The 23,518-nt window shown below is 39.1% G+C and overlaps 3 protein-coding genes across 5 annotated transcripts in view; all 3 read left to right on the forward strand.

Moving 5' to 3' along the window:
- The first annotated feature begins 567 nt into the window (after positions 1-567).
- On the forward strand, positions 568-6,004 carry tmem30aa (transmembrane protein 30Aa). The gene is made up of 7 exons (XM_061062585.1): positions 568-1,058; positions 1,925-2,044; positions 2,536-2,643; positions 2,729-2,816; positions 3,007-3,150; positions 3,252-3,461; positions 4,822-6,004. The coding sequence occupies exons 1-7, from the start codon at positions 810-812 to the stop codon at positions 5,013-5,015; spliced, it is 1,113 nt and encodes a 370-aa protein (XP_060918568.1). The 5' UTR covers positions 568-809; the 3' UTR covers positions 5,016-6,004.
- A 452-nt stretch (positions 6,005-6,456) lies between these two features.
- On the forward strand, positions 6,457-10,083 carry LOC132992970 (cytochrome c oxidase subunit 7A2, mitochondrial-like). Its single transcript, XM_061062586.1, has 4 exons — positions 6,457-6,607; positions 7,566-7,655; positions 9,497-9,581; positions 9,832-10,083. The coding sequence occupies exons 1-4, from the start codon at positions 6,590-6,592 to the stop codon at positions 9,888-9,890; spliced, it is 252 nt and encodes an 83-aa protein (XP_060918569.1). The 5' UTR covers positions 6,457-6,589; the 3' UTR covers positions 9,891-10,083.
- Positions 10,084-12,197: 2,114 nt separating this feature from the next.
- The window catches only part of col12a1a (collagen, type XII, alpha 1a), a 54,274-nt gene continuing 42,953 nt past the window's right edge, over positions 12,198-23,518 (forward strand). For all 3 annotated transcript variants that reach the window (XM_061062581.1, XM_061062582.1, XM_061062583.1), the window contains exons 1-12: positions 12,198-12,303; positions 16,012-16,128; positions 16,232-16,375; positions 16,889-16,942; positions 18,044-18,307; positions 18,535-18,699; positions 18,938-19,111; positions 19,290-19,580; positions 19,733-20,335; positions 21,133-21,411; positions 21,523-21,798; positions 21,891-22,163. In XM_061062581.1, the coding sequence (XP_060918564.1) occupies positions 12,234-12,303; positions 16,012-16,128; positions 16,232-16,375; positions 16,889-16,942; positions 18,044-18,307; positions 18,535-18,699; positions 18,938-19,111; positions 19,290-19,580; positions 19,733-20,335; positions 21,133-21,411; positions 21,523-21,798; positions 21,891-22,163 (2,710 nt within the window). In that variant the 5' untranslated portion in view covers positions 12,198-12,233. The remainder of the gene's footprint in view (positions 12,304-16,011; positions 16,129-16,231; positions 16,376-16,888; positions 16,943-18,043; positions 18,308-18,534; positions 18,700-18,937; positions 19,112-19,289; positions 19,581-19,732; positions 20,336-21,132; positions 21,412-21,522; positions 21,799-21,890; positions 22,164-23,518) is intronic.

The following is a 23,518-nucleotide window of genomic DNA, read 5'->3' on the forward strand; positions in this document are numbered from 1 at the left end:
AATTTAGATTTGGGATTTTTAGCAAATTTCCAAATTGTAATAAAGCAAAATACAATGCTAGTATACTGAAGCATATAAATTCATTAATTATATTCATTTGAAGTTCTCTCGAGTTATTTTCACACAACACATTACAATCAGCAGCTGTGAACCAAAGTGCACATAGCACTACATATTGTTTATTTAAAACAAATTTATAGAGATAAAGAAATGTCACAGTCGTTTCGTTTTTTTTTTATGTTATGTAAAAAACTTTTGTTGTATAAACTTAAAAAACGACTCAAAAAAAAGTTTAGTTGTAAGAAGATCTAACTTTTAGCATTCAGTCGTGAGATAATTGATAATTAATTAAATTAATTAAATGTTGTAATTGAGAATCCGGATGCTTTTTACATCCTATGTAGCTTTAATGCTACCATAACTGATGTATTTTTTGAAAGGATCTCAATCACTGTAAATAGATTACAGACTGTAAGGTAACAAAAAGGATCTCATTATTTAGCATCACAGTGCAAAATGTTAAAGGGGCGTCTATATTTTCTGTGATGACGTAATTGCTACGTCTCATCATTCCATTGGCTACGAAACTTCCGGCTTCTTCTTCTTAGATGGGATTAACGAGACAGGCAAAATACTACTACTAAAACAATGAGTCAGGTAGAATAAATGGATTTGGAGGATACATGTCATTCCTAACACATTTATACACTTTACCTTAACGATTTTGTTCGCTGTTTGACCGTGTGGGATCAACTAAGGCCCGTCGGCTGTCAACAGTAGATTAGTTTTGCTCGCAGCGGATTGCAGCCATGATGGCGTCTAGCTACAACGCGAAGGAAGAGGACGGACACCACTCGGGTGCCGCTAACCATGGAGGCGCAGGGGTTGTGAAAAGTAAAAAGCCAGACAACACAGCGTTCAAACAGCAGAGACTACCAGCCTGGCAGCCCATCCTGACAGCAGGCACTGTGTTGCCCGCTTTCTTCGTGATTGGACTTATCTTCATCCCCATCGGCATCGGCCTGTATGTCTCATCAAACAACATCAAAGAGTTCGAGGTAAACTCAAATACACGGCTGCCTGTCATTTAACTGGGTAGCTAAAACAGTTGATTATTATAAGTTTTTCTACACTGTTCGTTTAACCAAGGTTATTTTCTACCCAAAGGCGTCTGTAAGCAATGTAAATAAGCTGTGAGAGGCAGGAACACAGGACTTTTTCCACAGCTGTCAACGTATTAAGTAACAGCAACAACTGATCAGCTTAAACTATTGTCGTAATAAACATTGTAGTCATTCTGTTGCTGCAATTAATTGTTTTTATTGGAATGTGTCGTAGAATATGAAGTCTCTATTATTTCCTTAGTATGTGTCAGAAATACCTCTTGGAAAACTTTAGATGCACATAAACAAGGTTAGACAATGTTAAGTCCCTGTCATCAATGGCCAAACGAAATAACTTAAATTTATTAAAAATGCCATTGTAATTGTTGTTAAAGGTGGAATTGATTGCTTGACAATTGTTGAATAAACTTCCTCCATTGTCTGTGGATATTCTACAGGATAAAACAATTCTACAATTCACTTAGCAGACGCTTTTATGCAAAGCGACGTACATCAGAGAGTAAGTACAACACAAGCAAGGATCTAGAAAAAAGGGAACAATGTCAGTAAGAGCAAACGATCAGCTTTGAGTCCGATTGGACACACAGGTGCTGACAGGAAGTGACCAGAGGCAAAGCACAACGTTGACGGCAGTTCTTGAGAGCTCTAATCAGTATAGAAACCATCTTATAAGACATCGTTTATCAAACAAAAACAGTCGTGACAACCATCATCATCATCACTTTATTTTAGGGAAGTTTACTCAAAATGTTCACTTCTGCTATTTTTTTTCTTCTTCTTCTTCTTCTTCTTCTTTCCAGATTGATTACACTGGTGTTGACATTTCCAATCCATGCTACGTCTGTGCCAAGAACTTCAGCTGGAATAGCACGACACCCTGTCACTGCTCTGTGAATTTCACGTTGACGCAGCCGTTTGAGGTCAGCACAAGCTTACAGTGTTCAGACCAAATGAATAATATATGCTTCAGCGTCAACCTTAATGGTGTTTATTGATGTGCAGTAAAGAAGAGAAAGAACTCATGACACTAAATTTCTATTAAGATCCAATCAAAGCTTAAAAAAAGCATGCTCAAGGTTGGTTTAGAGCTTCCATTGATCATTTCAGTCTAAAAATGTGCATCCCTTCAACTTTTAGAAGGCTTTTATTGATTACTTATAAAGCTCTCAGACCGTCATTGAAACACTTTGCGGATCAGACAAAGCAGTAACACTAAGTGCTGTTATATAAGGGTTATGCGATATATGGCATAATTGCAGTAGGTTCACAAACTCTGGCAAAGAGATATCTGATTGAAGAACATAAGGAAACCGTTACTTGATACTGGGTAATTTTTCCTGAAATTAGCGGTTAATCCAACGTTACCGTACAGATGCATTCTGTCTATAACCCAATCTTGCCTCCTTTGCAGAGCAATGTCTTCATGTACTATGGCTTATCCAACTTCTATCAAAACCACAGACGCTATGTGAAGTCAAGGGATGACAGCCAACTGAATGGTGACCACTCTGCTTTGACGGTATGCTCTTGGATATTTTTTATTTTTCAAAATGCTGAGATGCTGAGTACCTTTGCATGGCTTTAACACTAGCTGCTCTTTACAGAACCCAAGCAAGGAATGTGAACCATACCGTACAAGTGAGGGATTTCCGATTGCTCCTTGTGGAGCCATAGCTAACAGCCTTTTCAACGGTAAGTCAGACATGGTGGACAACTTCCATTTGTCCTCCTTGGCAATGTAACAATAACAATGTAATTATCATTACAAACAAGTTCAACTGATGTCTCTTTGACTTTTTAAACTGTTACTGTAAGTTCTGCACATGACAGCAGTTAAGCTTATTCATGTGACTAAACTAAATGTAGTGTCTCTTTGTTTCAGACACTCTGGAGCTGTATTATATCGATTTGAATGGCTCCAGAAATGAAATTCCTCTGGTGAAGAAGGGCATCGCGTGGTGGACAGACAAGCATGTGAAGTTCAGGAATCCCGGTGGAAACAACAACCTCACTGTAGCTTTCCGAGGTGATTTCAGCAAACTTTGCAAAGAATATATATATTTTTTTTATATCTCAAAACAGTGATGTTTTCAGTAACCAGCATGATTCTGTCTTGATCTTTCTCAGGCACATCTAAGCCAGTGAACTGGAGGAAGCCAGTGTATGAGTTGGACTCTACAGATCTTGAGAACAATGGCTTTATCAACGAGGACTTCATAGTGTGGATGCGCACAGCTGCTCTGCCCACCTTTCGGAAGCTCTATCGCATCATCCAGAAGAAGTCTAGCACAACCCCGACTCTACCCAGTGGCCAGTACATCTTGGACATCAACTACAGTATCCTTTGAAGAGAATGAAAAACTATGTTGCACATTCAAATTTAAAGCAGGCTTTAGCTGTTTGTTTGGCTGATAGTATGATATTTGTATAAAGCTTCAGAGGGTAAGAACATTATGTAGAAAACCATTCTTGCAACGTCTTACACATAGTTTTGTTGTCCCCGCATAAATCTGCATACGAGAGTCTAGGTGTAAACTAAGTAAACAAAGAAACACCCCTACGCAACAACAGTTACATATTTAGTGTGCATAGGTTTATCAGCTTGTTGTCATTTACTTTCTAATGAGGCAGTAAGACATGTGACTCTCTTTTTTTAGTATCCTAAAGCCAAACACTGGCCTTTTGATCTCAGCACATGTTCCAGATTAAAGAGGTATCAGTGTTTTACATGAAGCAAATATGTCTAAATATCTGAATGAAACCCCAGAAGTTTGAAAAATATGAAGAAGGATACGTAAGTCACTCAAATAGAAAAGCAAATATTTTTACCAACAGAGCTAAAACTTAAACATTGATCAGCGGACATCTTTGACTATTTAAAAGCTAAGTGTTTGTTTGCAATGGTTCGATTAAGATTCAATGCATTGAACCAAAGCTAATACTTTTTTAGGGCTATGCGTGCATATGCAATAATAGAGGACCCCGGCTTCAAGTATTAAGTGTTCAATCCTCCTCGCGATAACCCTTCTCGTTTGAATAAGCTAATCCGCCTGTAGTCCCTGCCTTTTACTGGCGAACACAAGCGGTGATTGAGCCCGAGTTATCTGCTTCAGCCACCTTTGCACCAACAACAGATGGATGGACATTCTTTGCCACAGTGACCGTACACAAGCGCTCATTTTGCACCTTTATCAGGTGCCTAACTACCTCCAAGATGATACATAAAGGCACATCGCTTATTTTGTCTCATAGTTTACATAGTTTTTTATTTATATTTTCACATCAGGAGATTCGTTTCTGTGGTGATTTTTATTTTGCATCATGTTTTGTTTTCCTCTCTTTCTTATAAAGTCATTAATACACTACAAGCTGACTATCGCAGGTAGTCCTAAAAACAATACTAGATGGATGAAACTGTAACTTGCACTACTGTCCATTTAAAGGAAATGAGAGAAACCTGGGTTTATGCACTCGGGACATATTGTTGCTTTCTTTCTGTCGTACTGACGTTGTACAGAACTGTGACCCTAAAACTGAGTCACGAACTGAACAGTGACTTCTGTTCACCATTACACCCTAACTAACCACAGTTCTTTCACTTGTTGTAATGTTTTTTTTATAAAGTGATGTGTAAACTGTAACCCTGTCATCAAGTTTTCTCCCAATTGTTTTGTTCTCTTTAACTCTAAATAATCAGATTACCCTGTTCTCAGTTTTGATGGTCGCAAGCGTATGATCCTGAGTACCATCTCCTGGATGGGAGGGAAAAACCCCTTCCTTGGCATTGCCTACATCACTGTGGGCTCCATTTGCTTCTTCCTGGGTGTAGTTCTGCTTATCATCCACCATAAATATGACACTCGCAACAATAGTGCAGATATTCCAAACTGATCTGCTCCTGTAGCGCATCTTCCTGCCTCTGCATGCATGGGTGACCCTAAAAGGTCCGTTGTGGATTGCTTGTTGATTTCAGCGTGAATACACTGGTCTCTGTCATTGTTTGTTGTGTGTTCGTGTAAGGACAGCAGCTTCTCATCCAAAGCTGTGTTTATGTGTAGGGCAACAAAAGAAGGATGTTGCAGGCCGTGTCTCTGTGCATACAGCTTCAAGTCAGCTGTTAAGAATGTCATATCCGGACTTCACAAGAACATTTTTATTTTCTATTTATCTAAACATTTTAAAAGTACCTGTGTTTTGTTTTAGCAGTGCTTTGCAAATGGCTTAATTATTGAAGGATGTATGTATTTTTAATGCAAGCTTTTGTCCCTTTTATGTGATATATCCTGCTGAAGAATGTACCATTATATTTCAATGACATACCTCTCTGATATTTGAGATTACCCCGAATATAGGATGGGATAATCACTGCACGCGTGCTGTTAATGATAGTAAGCATTGATGTATAAAATGAAGCATTTTATCCTTAGAAGGTTATAGGATTCTCATGAATAGTAGTACCAAAATTCATATTATCTACACTCTAGTGTGGCTGGTTGTATACATTGACTGCTCCAGTCATAAGGCATCTTTTAAAAATAATCATCTAATGCTAAATAATCATAAGTAACATAATCCTGCACCATTATATCCAGTATTCTTAATTCTAAGACTCTGGGCCATGTCTCAGGCTGATTTGAGCACAAATATTTATGATGTAATTACAGTTTGACCTGTATGTTAAGTTAATTACATTCTTCAATGTTGACCAAATGATATGCACTTTAAAAGTGTCACATTTGTTAGTTTCCCACATTGTTTCACTTCTTCTGTTGTGATAATAATTTAATCTTTTAATTTAAAATAAGTTAACTGTTTTAATTGGAAATTTCTGGGTTTTTTATAAAGTTTGTAGGGTCCAATTAAACTACTTGGTGAATGTATTTGTGTTATTTTCTTTTCAACATTTCTCCAGCTGAAGCTGCCAACAAAGCTCTACCACGTATTTGTCGTAGTTTTTATTTTTTCTATGTTATTATTATCACAAATTAACAAGGATAACTATTATTATTGTTTTAAAATAAATATCACTTATAATGTGAGTCAGGTATGGCTGCATCCTGGCACTCTCTCGTCTCATGTGCTCAAAAAGCACATATGCTTATAGAATGGCGAAATTGCTTTTTTTTATTTTTTTTATTTAGTGTTGAATGTATTTGTAATATATCACATGTACACTACAGATATTTTTATTTCTGGAGCTTTATGTTGAAAATTAGGAATTACACAGACGAGAGCTCCCAGACGAGAGCTCACAGGCGAGTGCACACAGGCGAGCGCTCGCAGACGAGAGAGCGCCAGGCTGCAGACATCTTGAATAATGTCACGCGACCGGATGTGAGATGCCCGGCAGCGAAGGATTGTGGGAAGTCATTCTCGCAGTGTCCTTGTGCTGTACTGTACCGTTCCCTTACGGTCTATGATCGGCTCCTCAACCCCTTCGCTTAGCAAAACAGAAGTTTGCTAAAATGTACAGACAACTTTTGGTAAGAGACGTTTAATTAAGGTTATTTATCGTAACACGTTCCAGGTTTGTTATTCAAATGTTATTGTCGCGTCATTGAATAGTAACGGTGCCTTGATGCACTTTAACACTTGATGTGGCTCACATTGACTATGTAGCATTACAGAGCAACAATATGTGTAGTTATTACATGTATTCATTTAATTATCATATTTTCACTCAGTGTTAATAACCTTTACAGTTGCCAATTGATATGACTTCATGTTTAGTCAGATGTATTAACACGTATTTTATAAACATGAAGCAGAATACTCCACAAGTTATCTATTTGTACGAAATGCATTTGACCACACGGGACGCCGTAATGTATGTATTCAGGGAACAGGATGACGTCATGGTTTTGAGAAACATTAAGACAATGTTTGAAGTGTAAGGTAAGGTTCGTTTTTAAATAAATAAAGGTGTAAGTTTAATTTAAGTAGGTCGTCAAGCAGGTGCAATCAATCCATTATTTAGTATTAGAGATACTGTAAAGCCAATTACCAAACGTTGAAATACCATGAATCAGTTATGGACGTATTGCCTCATATTAAGAATCACCTCTTATTTAAATAATACTTCAAGGTGTAAGCAGTGAGGTGACCTCTGTGTTGACTTGCTCTCTTTTTCCGACCCTGTACATGCAATATAGAGGCCCAGCCAGAAGATGTCACCGTTTTGACTATCACACGTTTCGAAACGAGGATTTATTTTTAGCTCACTTTCTTGAAGAAGCCCAATGCTATGGAGATGTAGTTTTTTAACCCTATGGCCCCGACTTGTCAAAGCCTGAAGACTCCATGTGTATTTTTTTGTCATTTCACTGTCTCTTACTGTTTCAGTGCGGAGAAATCATTTTCCTTTGTATTAATTTTTTTTGTCATACTTAAAATATAACTGTTCAAACCAAATGACCCTAATTTGAGTGTTTGTGTCATCAGGGGCTGAGGCAGCTTTCCAGGAGGACCATCTCCAGCAGCGCTCGAAGACAGATTGACAACACTGTGAAAGACAAACAAAAAGTGTTTCAGGTAGGGTGAATCTATTTAAGGACAGATATGATCCCATCAATGTCCCACCTGGTAGAAGAGTTTCAGAGGCTGTTTCGCTCCTGAAAGCCTCAAGAGAAGACTGGCCTGGTGAAGACGTTATCTTTGAACATGGTTTTCCTCTCTTACCAGAAGAAATGGTTATATCAAAGCTTTAAGTTGATATGTTTATTCATTCACCAAAACAGTAAATACTAAATCATTGAAGTATTGTTGATATGAGAATGTTTTAGGCACTTTGAAGTAAAATCATAACCTAAGTATAATTTGTAGGCACCTTTTTTGTACTTAAAATAATGATGTGCCTGTTTAAGTTTTGGCTTACTTTCTTTGTTTTAGTTTGTCAGTGTTTGTACCAATACAGAGAATGAGACATTTTTCGAAGGTTAATGATAATGTTAAAGTTTGTACTCTATCCCCAGATTCTGGAGACAGAATCTAATTGTACCTCTTTGTAGCCTGACAGATAAGTATCAGTGGGGTTTGGCCCTCCAAAATAACCTTCAACTTTAGCTGAGACCGGAGTTATACTAATCATGCTTGCACGTGACTATTAAAACCAATTGCAAAACACAAAGTTCCAGTGTGGCAGGCTTTGCTGATCCTTGCATAGCGCAAGAAACTCCTGTATAACTGTAGCTGATAGATCAAGCACTGCTTCACTGCATAGTGTACTGTGTGCCACCACTTCATTACTGTGGTTAAATAGAGATGAGCATGACCAAAAGTTGAATACTCCTGAAAGCTAGAACCAGAAGTATGCTTCTGAAAGGGATGCTTCATATAAACTCCTCAAAAAAAGTTTGGAAACATTATTTTGGTCAGTTATTTCGCCACTTTAATAATACTAATTGGTGTTGTATTTTATATCGTTGAAAGCCTGATTAGTCACCTTTACAACAAGGTATAACTTGTAAGGATCGTGCATTCGTGAATTGAGCAACACAGCTAAACGTGTGAGTAGTGCCCTAAAAAAAAATGTGCCAAAATCCCCTGCAATGTTCTTCTGTTGTTATTCACTCCTGTTTTGAGTTGCTTGGTGGAATTGATGATTGCACTCTCCCACAATAATACATTTTTTACACTGTCAGGGACCTCAGTAGCGTGTGGATGATCCATACGAGGCCACAACAGCTTGGCCCCTCCTCCTCGTGCTGGTCACCAGCCTGGTCGCATTTTGCTGTGGGATGGCATCCCACTCCTCAACCAGGAGTTGTTGAAGGTCAACCAGCGTGGTTGTGTTGGTCACTCTGGCATGAACAGCATGCCCAAGATGATCCCACAAGTGCTGTCAATTAGGTGTCAGTCATACACCTGTAACTGGCACACACCTGGCAGCACTTGAAGCTCAAAACAGGAGTGAATACCAACAGAAGAAGATTTATTTCTGGACTTTTTGTGCCTTTAATGGAGAGATAGGGCAGTGGATAGAGTTGGAAATGACATGCGGGAAAGGAGCCACAGGCTGGATTTGAACCTGGGCTTGGAGGACTACAGCCTCCATACATGGGGCGCGCGCACTAACCACTGCGCCACCAGCGCCCCATTGCAGGGGATTTTGGCCACATTTTTTTAGGGCGCTACTCACACGTTTAGCTGTGTTGCACATTCCACGAATGCACGATCCTTACAAGTTATATCTCATTGTAAAGGTGACTAATCAGGCTTTCCAACGATATAAAATACAACACCAATTAGTATTATTAAAGGGGCGAAATAACTGACCGAAATAACGTTTCCAAACTTTTTTTGAGGCGTTTATATTAGAAATAAATACAACTATCTACAAAATGATACTTATTGACTTTTTACTCTCTAAACAGGAGGACAACGGTTTACCTATCCATCTTAAGGGCGGGACAAAGGATGTTCTGCTCTACACAGCCACGATGATTCTCACTGTCTTTGGTATGTCAGTATTTGTCTGAAATGTGTGTGAGTCAGATGAGTCAGCCTCACTCCAAATGTCTGAGTCTGATTTGGAAAAAAAAAAAAAATTCTACCAGTGACTTGACCATAATTGTTATTACTGACACTGGCTTTTAAGATTAAATAACTGTAATTTCACAATTCATCATAAAGGGTTGTTTAAATTCAAGACAACAAGTGTGTGTTTTTTCTCGCTCACATCTGTGATACTTGTTTGATCTCTTCACAGGGAGTGGATATGTTGTGTATGAGCTGTTCAATGCTGCAATGCCCAAGAAGCCACGGTGAAACCGCAGCGCCTAAGTGGACTTTCCATGCGAAATGAACAATCATGCTCGTACTCTTGTGCATATTTTGAAACTGGGAAACTATTTGTCCACTGAATGGGATCAGTGTTCTTAAATGCATGCAAGTAATACATATTTATTGATTGTACAGACTACAAGGTGAAACAGAATAAAACATTTAAAATAAAAACCTCCATGAACTGTGTGGCTTTTTAAAACTGTGTACTTTAATTGGGGAAGTTTGGATTTTCGTCAGGAACGAAAACGTGCTGTAAGTCTTTATTGTGACCAGCAGAGGGCACCAAAACCCAATTAATCAGAAACAGTCTCATTGTAGCAGCGCAAAGGTGGGCTTTTAACTTAAATGCTTCGAGTGATTCAATAGAGGATTATTTAACTTTGATCCCAACAATTTAAATAAAGTTACAAACGAACAAGATAAAATACATACGTATACGAGTTTGTTTGTGCAAACATATTACATTTTTCATGAGAAATAACCACGAGAGCCAAAGCCAAGGGATTCAGTTTTTAAGTGAAAAATATCAAGTTGACAGGTAAGTCCATACTGGTTAAGGTTGCCTGATGCCCATATATGACACTTCCCCTCTCAGTGTTGTCTGGCCAACTGGTACCCTGCCGTGAAAACACATTGCCACTGGAAAGTCATTAAATCACCAGACCAAAGGAATGCAGGCAAAAATGTAATTTCCAAACAGTGGATCGGTCTTCGCGGGGACATGCATCAAGTGACGGGCAGAAGTTTCGTAAGAAGCTCATCTGATGGTAAACTGAGAGCTGGGGACTGCCCCCCCTGTTAAGTAGTCGATGGTGGAAAGATTCTTCCCACTTGGAAAGAGGCTTTTCCTTCTTGGACATCTGCTGGCGGAGCTTCCAGTAGCTAGAGAGAGGAGAGAGGGGTCCTTTCACAGCTTCTGAAACTTTTCTCTCACTTTTCGGAGGGGGAGGCTTCCAGCAGGTTGCTCGCACATTTGTTCTGTTGATTTTTCTGGGGGGTTGAATTGGTGAGTACACTGAATTTTATTTACGAGTATATTATACATTTTAGAATACAAGAGAAAGTACTTTGATATATTTAGCAGTTTTACCCTTTAGTGTGTTTTCCAATTTTTTGAGCACTCTGCTTTAGATTCATTTTGAAGATGAATGCTGTAAACACAAGTTGAATACCTTTAAATAACGTTTTTTAAGTAGGCTCTTTTAAGATATGCTAAGTAACTTTTTATATTAAAGATGCATTGGAACAAACGATCTGTTTGAAATCTGGATCAAAAGCTGAATGATATGATTTAACAACGTACTTTTCAGTGAAAAATACATTAAAAATGATTGTTCTCTATTTTGTGCATTAAGTCATTTTAATTAGATGAAGCCTAATTGTGTCGGAATTTCGGCTCCTGTAGCTGTAGTTTGAGTGCTCGTGCACCAGGCGGGGCGCACAGCTCGTGGTAAAGATTTCAGAGGCTGAAATCCAGCTATATCCTAATGTGTGGGGATCCTCTTCTTATGCTTGAGTTAAAAAAAAAAAAAACACTGTGTGCATAAGATACTAAAGTTGATAATTGCATTAAAACTATCTTTTTAGTACACATCTGGTGTAGGAGGAAAATATCTCTTATTGATGCTTGTAATATAACGCAACAATCAAAAAGAAATAGATACATTTAAAGAGAAGGAGAGGTTATAGGAATAAGGGAGGCAATTTACATATTTGAGTTTCAAATGATGTGAGACAATGGATTGAAAAAAAAAAGCCCAATATTCTTTACATTAAAAAACAAAAAAAGTATACATATCATTGATTAAAATATTAAGGAGATGATTTATTAAAAATATATCATGAGCATTATGTGAAAAAAAAAAACCCCCAAAGCTCATTACTTAATACTTAGACTATATAAGCACTAAGTAGTACCTCAGGGTATGTGTGTCAGCTGGAGGCAGCAAGGTGTGGCACTTATTGTGTAACAAAGTCTAGATGAGTCTTGCCATTTTTGTCATAAAGAAAAGCAATAATTCAATAATTAGAGCTATAGGTATTGAGTTTGTACATTAAAAGAAGAAATCAGGAAGGTACTTGGATCACACATGTTATTCATTATGTGGTTTTGGTTAAAGGCAAACTGGCCATTCTTCAGCAAAAATCTAAATCTGTCTCTGTTGATGCAGCAGTGAATTAGACATAGATGTATCACCAGCCTGTAGTGACTGGTTACACCACACTAACAGAGTGAGCTGTATCCCAGATCTGCAAATTTCAACACACTTTCTCTCTTTTTGTCCTCAGACTGGTTAATGCGCTGCTGACCTTTAAGGACCAAACATGAAGATAGGGCTGTCACTGGCCACGGCTGCCTTGCTTGCAGCCCTGATATCCTCCATAGATGCTCAAGGTAAATGAAACCATCTGGCCTCCAGAACACTTACATACTTTACCACTCTGTCTCTTCATCTCCTGCTGCTCTTCTTTACCTTTTTTTTTTTTAATCTCCACTGGTTGTTTATGTTACAGGAATAAGGTCTAATGTCAGAGAACCATTACAGGGAAAATGAACCCTTTGTTTTGATAGTCTGAATAAAGTTATCTTATTTCATGTGTATGCTATTTAATTATGTGACTTCTGAACGACAATGATTCCTCTGTGATGGACATTCTTTAATCCCTCATAGCTTATTTTGTCAGATTTATCTGTCAGTACTCATTATAGGCTTTGATGTTAAATCCAAATGCAGATCAAATGTACTTATATTAGGCTGTAATTTAGATGGGTTTAAACAGATACTTAAGAAGCAATTTTCTCATCTAGATTTGGCAACTGTAAGAAAGCAAGCACATTAAAACATATTTAATTTCATATTTCTAATTAGTGCATCAAACAGCGGGGCGCAGGATAGAACAAAAGTCAGTTCTTGGCTTAATGTTTCCCCATAAATGCTTAAGCAGGGCTGTTACTCTTTTAGTTTTATGATAGCAAGTCTCTGCACTTTTTCCACAGCGAAATCTGGAAGACTGCCAAGTCCTCGGTAATTAGCCATTGAAATGCTACATCACATGTTTTTAAGTTATTATGAGTATGCTGAGGTTGTAGTAGGAAATTGGTAACCTGTGTTCATCTCTCTGCAGCGGTTTTAGAGGTTGCAGTGGTATGCATTGTTTTAAGGCATTACATTGACAACAGCGTTCAACAACATTGAAAATTTGAGTCCAGGTATTGAAATACATAAAAACAATTTTAAAGATGCTCTTAATTACAAAAAAAAACGTAACATTAGTGTAATTCTAGTGTCAAATGAGAAAGCATCTATATGGTAAATGTTTTCTTATCCCAGTTATGTAGTGGAATTAAAATGGAAATATCCAAGGATATTTCAAGTGCCTAAAAATGTATACTAAGTTGACAACTTTGAAACATTCCAACTTCCACCTGTGCTCGTATATAACTGTTTTAGGAGCTGTTAAATACCTACCTCCGTACATGCCACAAGAGCTAACTGTACGGCAAGTCACAGACTGTTAGCAATCTGTCAGTAGAGTTGACATGAAATGACTCAAAGTAATTTCTTATGCAAACATTTCAGTCCAATAAAATGGCAAATATGGAAATATGGTATGGAAACCTTTCTGCCTTTTTCTTTTTGGAAGCTCTCTGGCGGGATGAGAGGAGTCTAACGTCTACCCTCACATATCTCCACTAACGGAATGGAAAGATGAAATACGAGAATAGCAAATTAATCCTCAGACAGACGAAAAGACAAAGAGCCTTTCTCGGGCTCCTTTGCGGGCTTTCGCAAAAACGCTGAATTTGCAGTACATATGGAAAGTTAATATGCAGTGGTGTTTAATGTCAGCACATGTTGTGGAATTACTTTGGCATCTGTCCTGCCTCTTTGGGAGAGTCGGTGTTCTTTCCTTCTTGGTCTCTCCTCCTGGCAGTAGCTCTGGCCATGATAGCTGGCTGGCTGGTGTGCTGGCTTTCGACTGAGGTTACTAACAGAACAGTAGCCAGACTCTGGCCCAAGAGAGCCAGAGATGTCCTTCATTAGGAACTGATGAGACAGACACCCACATAACAAGAACAATTCCAGGTCCAAACGATACACCAGAGATTATTTTCACAAAACTGCTTTTTTGTTCCTCAAGTATATTTTAAAACCTGAAGGACATATGGTCAAACACGTTTTAACAAACTGAGAAGTTAAAACCATCTTGGACAAACATGGGAGTAAACCCCCCCCCCCCATCCCCCCAAAAAAACCCTCAAACATCCTCTCAACCAACTCACCCCCTTACTCCTACCCCTGCCCACAAACACCCACACACTTGCACACCATTTTCATGTTGGAGATGAGTACTCGTGGAGAAAACACGGGGAACGCAGTCCATCCGGGCTCCGTGCAATTGATATGCCAGGTTGGTGATCGTCCTAGTTTTTAATCATTTGGTGGGCTCCTGTTTGTCATCTGCCTGTGCATTCAGTGTGTCCCAAGCTATGGCTTCCTCCATAAAGTATATTTTACAATGATATTCTTACCTCTCATTCTTACGTAACAGCTAGCATGAACTCACATCACAAATAATCCACGTTTGGTGTCATGCATGCTTAATTAATTGCTCCTACAACATCCTTAACATTTTATGCTACCATTGATTAAAATCATTGATATTACTTGATTTAACACTATACATCTGTGCACACTATATCACTCTAACCTACTTCTGCCTGAATTTTCTAATAAAAGAAAAATGAAGACGTCTTGTCCTCTCTCTTGTCTTGCAGCTGTTGATCTATGAAAAATGTCTGTTATGAAACACTAGCCTTTAATATGATAACTTAACTTTCTTAGCTGAGTTGCATGAAACAAATTTTTTTTTTGTTTTTTTATCACTGAATAAAGAAGTGTGTTCAATCCAAAACTAACAGTATGAAACTTTAAATGACAATGCTTAACTTTGTTTACTGAGAGGTAATTTCATTTTATGCATGTAAAGACAACATACTAAAAGTTATCACACTCTCTTTCATGAACGTTGGCTTTTGTACCTGGACTGCTAACATAGAAGCTGTAAGAAAGAATATCATTATAAAATATGTTTGTCATCTCTGTCTGTGTGGTCCCAACTGTACATGGAAACTACCGTCCAATCAGTCAAAGTTGTTCAGCCAAACAACTTTCTCATGTACATGATGCATGATGCTGTGAGCAAGTCAGCTCGATGTAAAGGCGTGTGGTCTTGTCACACTTTATATGTTTTCCTGTGTTTATTTTAATGCACACACTTTACTCATTATAGGTTATTCCGACAGTCTTTTGAGTGTCAACAGTCATTTTTGTTCCCTCATTTCCTTTTGCATTGTGCTTCCAATGAAAAAGAACACAAGGGTCTCTGGGGACGAATTGTGTATTCTTTTTAAAAGGTTTGCAATGGATGTGTGCCACTCACCTGTGAAAAAGAGTTTTAAAATAATAAAAATCAAACCACTTTTTTATGTTTGAAATATGTTTATATACAATGTATATATAACATATGGTGTTCAATTATGTCGAGAGTTTCTTCAACTACCTCATGGCAACCTCGATTCCATTGTATAATCAGTTATTTGTGAATGAAGTCAGAGTAGTTTTTTTGTAATGCTGAGATCCTCTTCATTGTAAAAGAAGTGTAGAATAGACTCAGAGCATGCGTTACAAAGACTGCACTCAGCATGTGTTGGATGGTTCACTTAATGTTTGCACTTTGTTAGAGTTTGCGTGGAGTCGTGCACATGTTGTGTATGCCAGTGCTTGAGTTGCTGGCCATGAAGGTTGAGCAACTCAAACAAATGCCATTTTACTCCAAAAATGGCGTCTCACACTTTTTCAGTGTTGTCACGTGTTCTTTGATTGTAACCCTCACAATTTGAAGTCAGTGCTACTGTCCTACTGTATGTGTCTGTCCTCCAACAACAAACAAGTCCACTTCAGTCATGAAGTGTTTGTCGTTGGATTCAATGTAAATGCTTGATTGGGTTTACTTTGCTTTGATCAAAAATATAACAATTTTTAAACATACAATGTGCCATATCTGTTGTGGTGTAACAGTTTTTCACTTTTTTTTGCAGTGGAACCACCCTCAGACTTGAAATTTAAAATTCTAAATGAGAACACAGTGGACATGTCATGGACAAGACCCTCGTCAAGGATAGAGGGCTTCAGAATACAAGTAGTATCAGATGCAGGTATGTCGGTATGGAATCAGTACTTGCAGCTTTTTGGGTGAAATATACATTTTGTGCTCACAATGCTTCCCAACTGTTGACTAACTTTAAAATTCCTTCCTAGATGAACCGGCCAGAGATTTTACCCTTGATGCATACACAACTACAACCTCAATTACTAACCTGACCCCTGACTTGGACTACTCTGTGTCCATTAACTCGTTTGTTGGGACAGAGGAGAGCATTCCCATCTTTGGTCAACTGACCAGTGAGTACACATTTTACACTGGATTCATTTAGACTGTGGCTAATATCAGCAAAATATTGTTTAGAATAAGACTTAAAATCAAGAACAGGTTTCTGAAAGTTCTGGACATTAACAGTTAACTTTCATTTTTATTTTTTGTTAGTGTAAAAATTACTTTTGTATCCAGAAAAAAAAAGCTTTTTTGCTTTGTGTGACATTGAATATAAATTACATGAGAAATTGGGTGCTATAGACTGTATTTGTCAAACATTAATAGTATTACTTATTCCATGTGACGTGTTCATTTAGCCAGGAGCTTTAGTAGTAAGAAATCACATCTGTGTTTACTGACTGTTGAATTTTTCAGCGTTAAAAGCTAATGCTGCATGAAGATATGTGTTGTGTGCATGTGGTTTTGATCCTGTCAGACATCTTTTATGATGTGTTGATTTTCTTGCCTTTTTTTCCGCTCTGAAAAAGCATACAGTGAGGCAATGTGCTGCGCTAACTCACCAAGTGTTTCCTGTGTTTCAGTTCAGTCCAGTAACACCAGCGGTCGAGTCAGAAGGCCACAGTCAGATCTACTCAGTAAGTATGTTTCCTCTAGTCAACCAAAATATGAACAGGGCCTGTCCTCCACACTACTTTCCAGTTATTTTAATAGATATTTTCCCTTCATGACTCTATTCTTCCCAATGGAAAATGTTGGTAATGGTAAGGCATACATTTGACCTTCTGTTGAGGTTGTAACTGGTTATGATCAGGATCTGACAGTGACTGGGAGGGCACATACAGTATTGGTTCCTTTGACTGTAACCAGTTGGTTCATTAAGACAAAAAAAGGAAAAGGAAGGCTTGACGCTCCGAGACATGGTTTCTGCTATGTGTAATGGAGGGTTGGAAGGGAATGGTTGGGGGTTGTCAAGGAATGACGTGTCATTGTGCTACCTAGAAGCAAGTGCCTTTTCCTCAAACTGTTAAAGATGTTGCAAAGAGCAGTAATGTCTTAATCTAATGTCAAACTGTCATCCGTTCACGTTATGACAACAATCTGTGAGGATTTACGTCAGGATAACTTTCCCCCCCATCTGTTTAACTCTTCAGAAAACTTTACACAGACTTCCAGATTCTCCTTATTTTTATTTAGAGTCAAAAAGATATTACCGAAAGTCCATCCACACAAGCCCTGCCAGTATTTTCAGTTGAGTCATCTTAAGTGTTCTTGAGCATTTCATCAGTGATTTAAAGCACCATTTGATTTCAGAGTAAACACGTGAACAATGCTGGTGGAACCTCTGCTGAATGTTTAGTCTGTGGAGCCACATTTTTGCCCACTGTAATGACTATACCAGACCACTATTTGGCATTGGCTGATATTTCCTTTGATGTCAGAACGCACATCTCTGAGACATCCAACTAACTGTCAAGGAGAAGATTTTATTTAGACCGACAGGAAGCGAAATGGGCCACTGTAAACATTTTGATCTCATACCAAGCTGCTGCTGCCATACCTTTATTGGCACATTTCTGGCTTGGACAGTGGTTTAATTTGAGACATGCTCTTCATAATTTTTAATGTTTACACCTATCTTTAATGTCTTGTAAACTAAAGCATACCAAATACTGAAGGTCAGAATAACTTAATATCTGGATTCTGACTGACTCTTATTCATCCTTGTCTTTCCCCAGAGTGTTCGGTCAGTGCAATTGCAGATTTGGTTTTTTTGGTTGATGGCTCATGGAGTGTGGGCAGAGAAAACTTTAAGCACATCCGTAGCTTCATTGGCGCCATGTCAGGGGCCTTTGACATTGGAGAGGATAAGACCCGGGTTGCTGTGGTTCAGTACAGCACTGACACCCGCACAGAGTTTCCCCTCACCCGTTACACCAGAAGAGGAGACCTGCTTCAAGCCATCAGCTCACTACCATACAAAGGGGGAAATACTATGACAGGTAAGGCGATTTTAACAAGAGTAGGTACAGAAATGGAAATTTCTTCATTTTTAGATTAGTTCTCTTCTAAAATTCAGTCAATAAAGGATTGCATGGTTATTGCTTTTAATTGTCCATTTCACTGTGGAAATGTGAAAATCAGCTCTACAGTAAGTTGTTTGATGTAATAACTAACAATGTAACAATGTGGACACATTTTAATTACCCATGCACATATCGGTTTTAAGGTGATGCCATAGATTACCTGCTGAAAAACATCTTTACGGAGACAGCTGGATCTAGGAAAGGTTTTCCTAAGATAGCCATGATCATCACTGATGGAAAATCCCAGGACCCAGTGGAGGAGTATTCTAAAAGGCTTAGGAACATTGGAGTGGAAATATTTGTCCTAGGTATGGTTTTTTATTCAGTTTTCTGTTGAATAAGCGCTCCCATGTGAACGTCTGCCTCTTCTAGGAAATCATTTGATTTTCCATTGATTGCAATATCCATATTTGACCCGATAAAAGTCAAGTACTGTCATTTTTCTAACCCACAAACTCTTTTAAAACTGTCAGCAGTCTACCACATCTGTTATGCAGCCGCTGAGTGTTTGTTAAATGGTTTTGTATTTCACATTTTCCCTTACAGGTATCAAAGGCGCAGATGAGGAGGAGCTGAGGGAAATGGCCTCTACACCTCACAGCAAACATGTGTACAATGTTCCCAACTTTGACATGATCCAAGATGTACAGCAAAGAATCATCACAGAGGTGTGCTCTGGTGTTGATGAGCAACTCAGCGCTCTGGTCAGCGGGGAGGAGAGTAAGTCAAAATATCTTAATACTAGGAAACTTTATTTTTATTTATAAGTTTTACAGCTTTGACACAAAATGATCCTAGCAAATAATACAATTGTAAAATTGCAGCATAATAACCATTTGGTTGTAATATTAATCTTTCCACTCATGTATTAATACATTTTCCTGCAATTTCCCCCCAGTGGTTGAGCCAGCCTCTAACTTGCAGGTCACTGAAATTGCATCAAAGTCAATGAGGGTGACATGGGACGCCTCCTCAGGTGATATTACAGGCTACAAGGTCACCCTTATCCCCATGTTATCTGGTATGAAACGGCAAGAGCTGTACATGGGGCCCACCCAAACATCCATCAATGTTCGCGACCTTTCCCCTGAGACTGAATACGAGATCAGCCTGTATGCCCTCAAAGGTCTGATGCCGAGTGAACCCATCATGGCAATGGAAAAGACCCAGCCTGTCAAGGTGTCAACAGGTAAGCTGATTTGTTGTCCATGACATGTCATCCTTGCTAGACTTTGATGATTGAATAAATCTCTCATCCCGTTTATGTCAATATTTACCTTTTTCCATCATGGAAGCCATACAAAGATTTTAACTAACCCATCATGTCTTGTCCTTTTAAAGAGTGCTCTTTGGGAGTGGATGTGCAAGCTGATGTGGTCCTACTGGTTGACGGCTCATACAGTATTGGATTACAAAACTTTGCCAAAGTCCGTGCCTTCTTGGAGGTTCTAGTGAATTCCTTTGACGTTGGACCCAACAAGGTCCAACTTAGCTTGGTCCAGTACAGTCGTGACCCACATACCGAATTTGCCCTCAACACCCATCATGACATTAATGCTGTTGTCAAAGCTGTGCGCACCTTTCCCTACCGCGGTGGCTCGACGAACACTGGTAGAGCAATGACCTATGTCAGGGAGAAAATCTTTCTCTCTTCTCGTGGAGCAAGACAGAACGTTCCTCGTGTCATGGTTCTGATCACAGACGGAAAGTCATCTGACTCGTTCAAAGATGCAGCAACAAACCTTCGGAATACTGATGTGGAGATTTTTGCTGTTGGTGTGAAGGATGCAGTGAGGTCAGAACTGGAAGCCATCGCTAATCCCCCATCAGAAAATCACGTCTTTGAGGTGGAGGACTTTGATGCCTTCCAGAGGATTTCTAAAGAGCTGACTCAGTCTATCTGTCTGAGGATTGAACAGGAGCTTCTCAACATTAAAAAGAAGAGTAAGTAGGATAATAGAACATGTAACCCAATAACTATGACCCAACATAATTTCAAGGCAAGAGTTTTTCATCTGTTACTAAGTGTGTCAGTATCTTCATGTGGGCCCATACAGACACTCTACCATGACTGTCAGTTGGACTGACCATTAAGAGTTTGTGAAGTGGAAGTAGAAAAGAGCCAGTGCATTAAAGATAAAGTGCAATCATAATTATATGTCTGCAAAAATTGCTGAAGGGCAAGGTGCAGGGAAAATTGAATAAAGTCACACAACCATAGTCTGCCAATAAACATACCAATAAACCTGATACATGCTTCTTGAATAAGTTCTATCAGCCCATATGTTATAATTCACAGACTGAAAACACTTTTGTGACTGGATCAACACTGCTATTTTGCCTTGACCACAATTTCAATTCACAAGGTCCACTGAGCTGTGGCTGTTTCAACCAGTGGTATAAGGATGACACCACACAATTTGCTACTTGACACTGAAGTCTATAATCCCAGAGCGCACACCATTTCTTGAGTTTATCATTCCATCCATGGTATCTTCATTTCATTGTTAGCTGTACCACGTTACAGCAATGTTTTGCTTATTATCCTGCCAGTAGTGGAAGTAATAGTCTATGGACAAGACAATTGGCAGGGAGAAGTATAGATATATCATAGCTACAGTAGCCCCTTTTAATCTTACGATGAATAAAATAAGCCTATGGTAATATGCATTTGCAACTTTTTCATGTTTTGGACTGCTTTAATATGACAGAAACTTCAGTAAGGAATCTTTTATTTTCAGGTCTGCGTCCACCCACTGACTTGGTGTTCTCTGAGGTTACTTCCAGAAGCTTCCGTACCACATGGACACCTCCTGATGCTAATGCCTTGTCTTACCTGGTGCGTTTTCGCAAGGCTGAGGACATCACAGGAGACTACGTTACCCTGGCAGTGCCTGGTGATACTACAACAGCTATTCTGCCCCGACTATTCCCCCTCACCACCTACGAGGTCAATGTCTTTGCTCAGTATGATAAAGGAGACAGTTTTCCTTTGACTGGTGAAGAGACAACTCTAGAAGGTGAGAGGCATATACTTGGACCAAGTCAAATACTGCAATGGTTTTTAAAAAATGAAATTGTTTAGCATCAAAATGAGATTAAGTAGGATCTTAAATATGTTCCTTTTTCAGAGCAAGGAGCTGTTCGAAACCTTCGAGTTACGGAGGAGACAACTGACAGTTTCAGGGTGTCATGGGAAGCCGCTCCGGGTTCTGTGATAAGGTATCGGTTGTCCTATATCCCGCTGAGTGGTGGAGGGGAAAATCTTGAGGCTCAAACCACTGGACCAGAGACTACCATAGTTCTTCAGGAGCTTTTCCCCCTCACTACCTACCGAGTGTCTGTGTCTGCTCAGTACTCTACAGCCATGGGGGACGACATGCAAATAGATGGCACCACCAAGGAAGGTGAGTTAGAAAAACATGCTTAAGGACGTTTTGTGGCCCTTGGTTGTCTGTGCATTGGTTACAAATTACTGATCCATTTGTTTTTCTTTCAGTCCGTGGCTCTCCTCGTGACCTTCGCGTCTTTAATGAGACTATATCCACAATGAAACTGACATGGAAAGCTGCTCCAGGAAATGTCCTTCAGTACCGCATCGCCTTTAAACCTGCTGAAGGAGGTGACAGGAAGGAGGTATCTGTCAAGGGAGATAAAACTGAGGTTGTGCTGAAGAACCTCCAACCAGTAACTGAATATGAGCTGTTTGTCAGTGCTCGCTACTCTTCTGGTTTGGGGGATCCTCTTCTGGGCACAGGAACCACCTTGGAAGGTAAGGGAATATGCTACAATCCTAATATTTAGTTGGAAACCTTTTGGCATGGTTGGATTATTTTCAAGGCCAATGTTGAGAGAAATGTGAAGCAATTTTAGTTGCTATAGACTAAGCAATGACTACTGCTGATGAGATAAATGAATTAATGATTGCTTAAAAGACCCACGAAACGAAACGATTTAGGCAAGCACATTTGTTGTTTTAGTTATTATTAGTAGTTTATTGAGTTTGTTTGAAGGAGCTTGATGTAAACCGACCTAAATTATGTCAGTTGTTTCCCTTGAAGTCCCTTCAAGAACGTAGTATCCGGTATTTCTCACAGATGACTAAATAGAAAATAAGGAAGTTAAGCTTTTCAAGGTTGGTTGGGTATATGGGTTGTGGTTACAGGGCAAAATAAAGGAATGTGGCACTTGCTGTATTTCTTTTGGCACAGAGTGTATGTAAGGGTGGCTTTGCCGCCCTGAAGGCAAGTGAGATGGAAATGGGTGGGGGATGCTTGTAAGCCCTGGAAACTTATGAAATGGCTTGGAAGAGACTTGGACAGCCATATGCCTGCCTGCTAATGCCTCTACATCTAGGCCTGTCTGAGACATATTGTATGTAGAACGTATTGTGTTGCTTTTTTGTGTTGCTTTTTCACTAGACAATTGGGGAATGAATGACCGTATAGATTACCATGTGAAGTGTAATTCTGCTAAAGATAGTGATTACACTTTACCTATGAGATAACTGAAGGAATAGAGATAGATCCATGTTTCTCTCTTTTGTCGATAGATGACAGATAATAAACAGTGTAGAGGAGTGTTGAGGCAGATATTCTGTTGATGTTGCACAGAGTTGTGAAAGGGATTGTTGTGGCGACAAACCAAAGGAAAGAAAGTCTCCGATCTGTTTTGCCCTAGGGAGGGCTAAGTATCCCACAGGGAAGAATATCTGGCTCTCATTCAGTTCCATTTACGGCTGGGAAACCAGTAAACTCAATATGAAACCAGACAAGCCTAGCTGACATTAAAGTGGTGAGTAAGCAACCAAATATTTTGCTGCAGTTCAATGCCTTGCCTGGGCATTATGAGGATCGTTTGTCATGTCTGAAAACAAAAGGACAAAATGTCTGAAAAAACGATTATGGTGCCAAGATCAAAACAACACAGGGGCTGTCCTTAATAGTGCCCATGCATTGCTCAACTTGAAATGGAATAATCTTTAAGAGCAGTTTGAGGCCTCAGACACATCAAAGCTATACAATTATAAAAGATTGCTGTGGGGTGTAGGGAAGTCATCAGTGCTTGACGTGTTTGTATTCAACAATTCAACAAGGGTATATATTGCAGAGTACACAGACCTGTACA

This window comes from Labrus mixtus, chromosome 18 (genome assembly GCF_963584025.1).
Source record: "Labrus mixtus chromosome 18, fLabMix1.1, whole genome shotgun sequence".
NCBI lineage: Eukaryota > Metazoa > Chordata > Actinopteri > Labriformes > Labridae > Labrus > Labrus mixtus.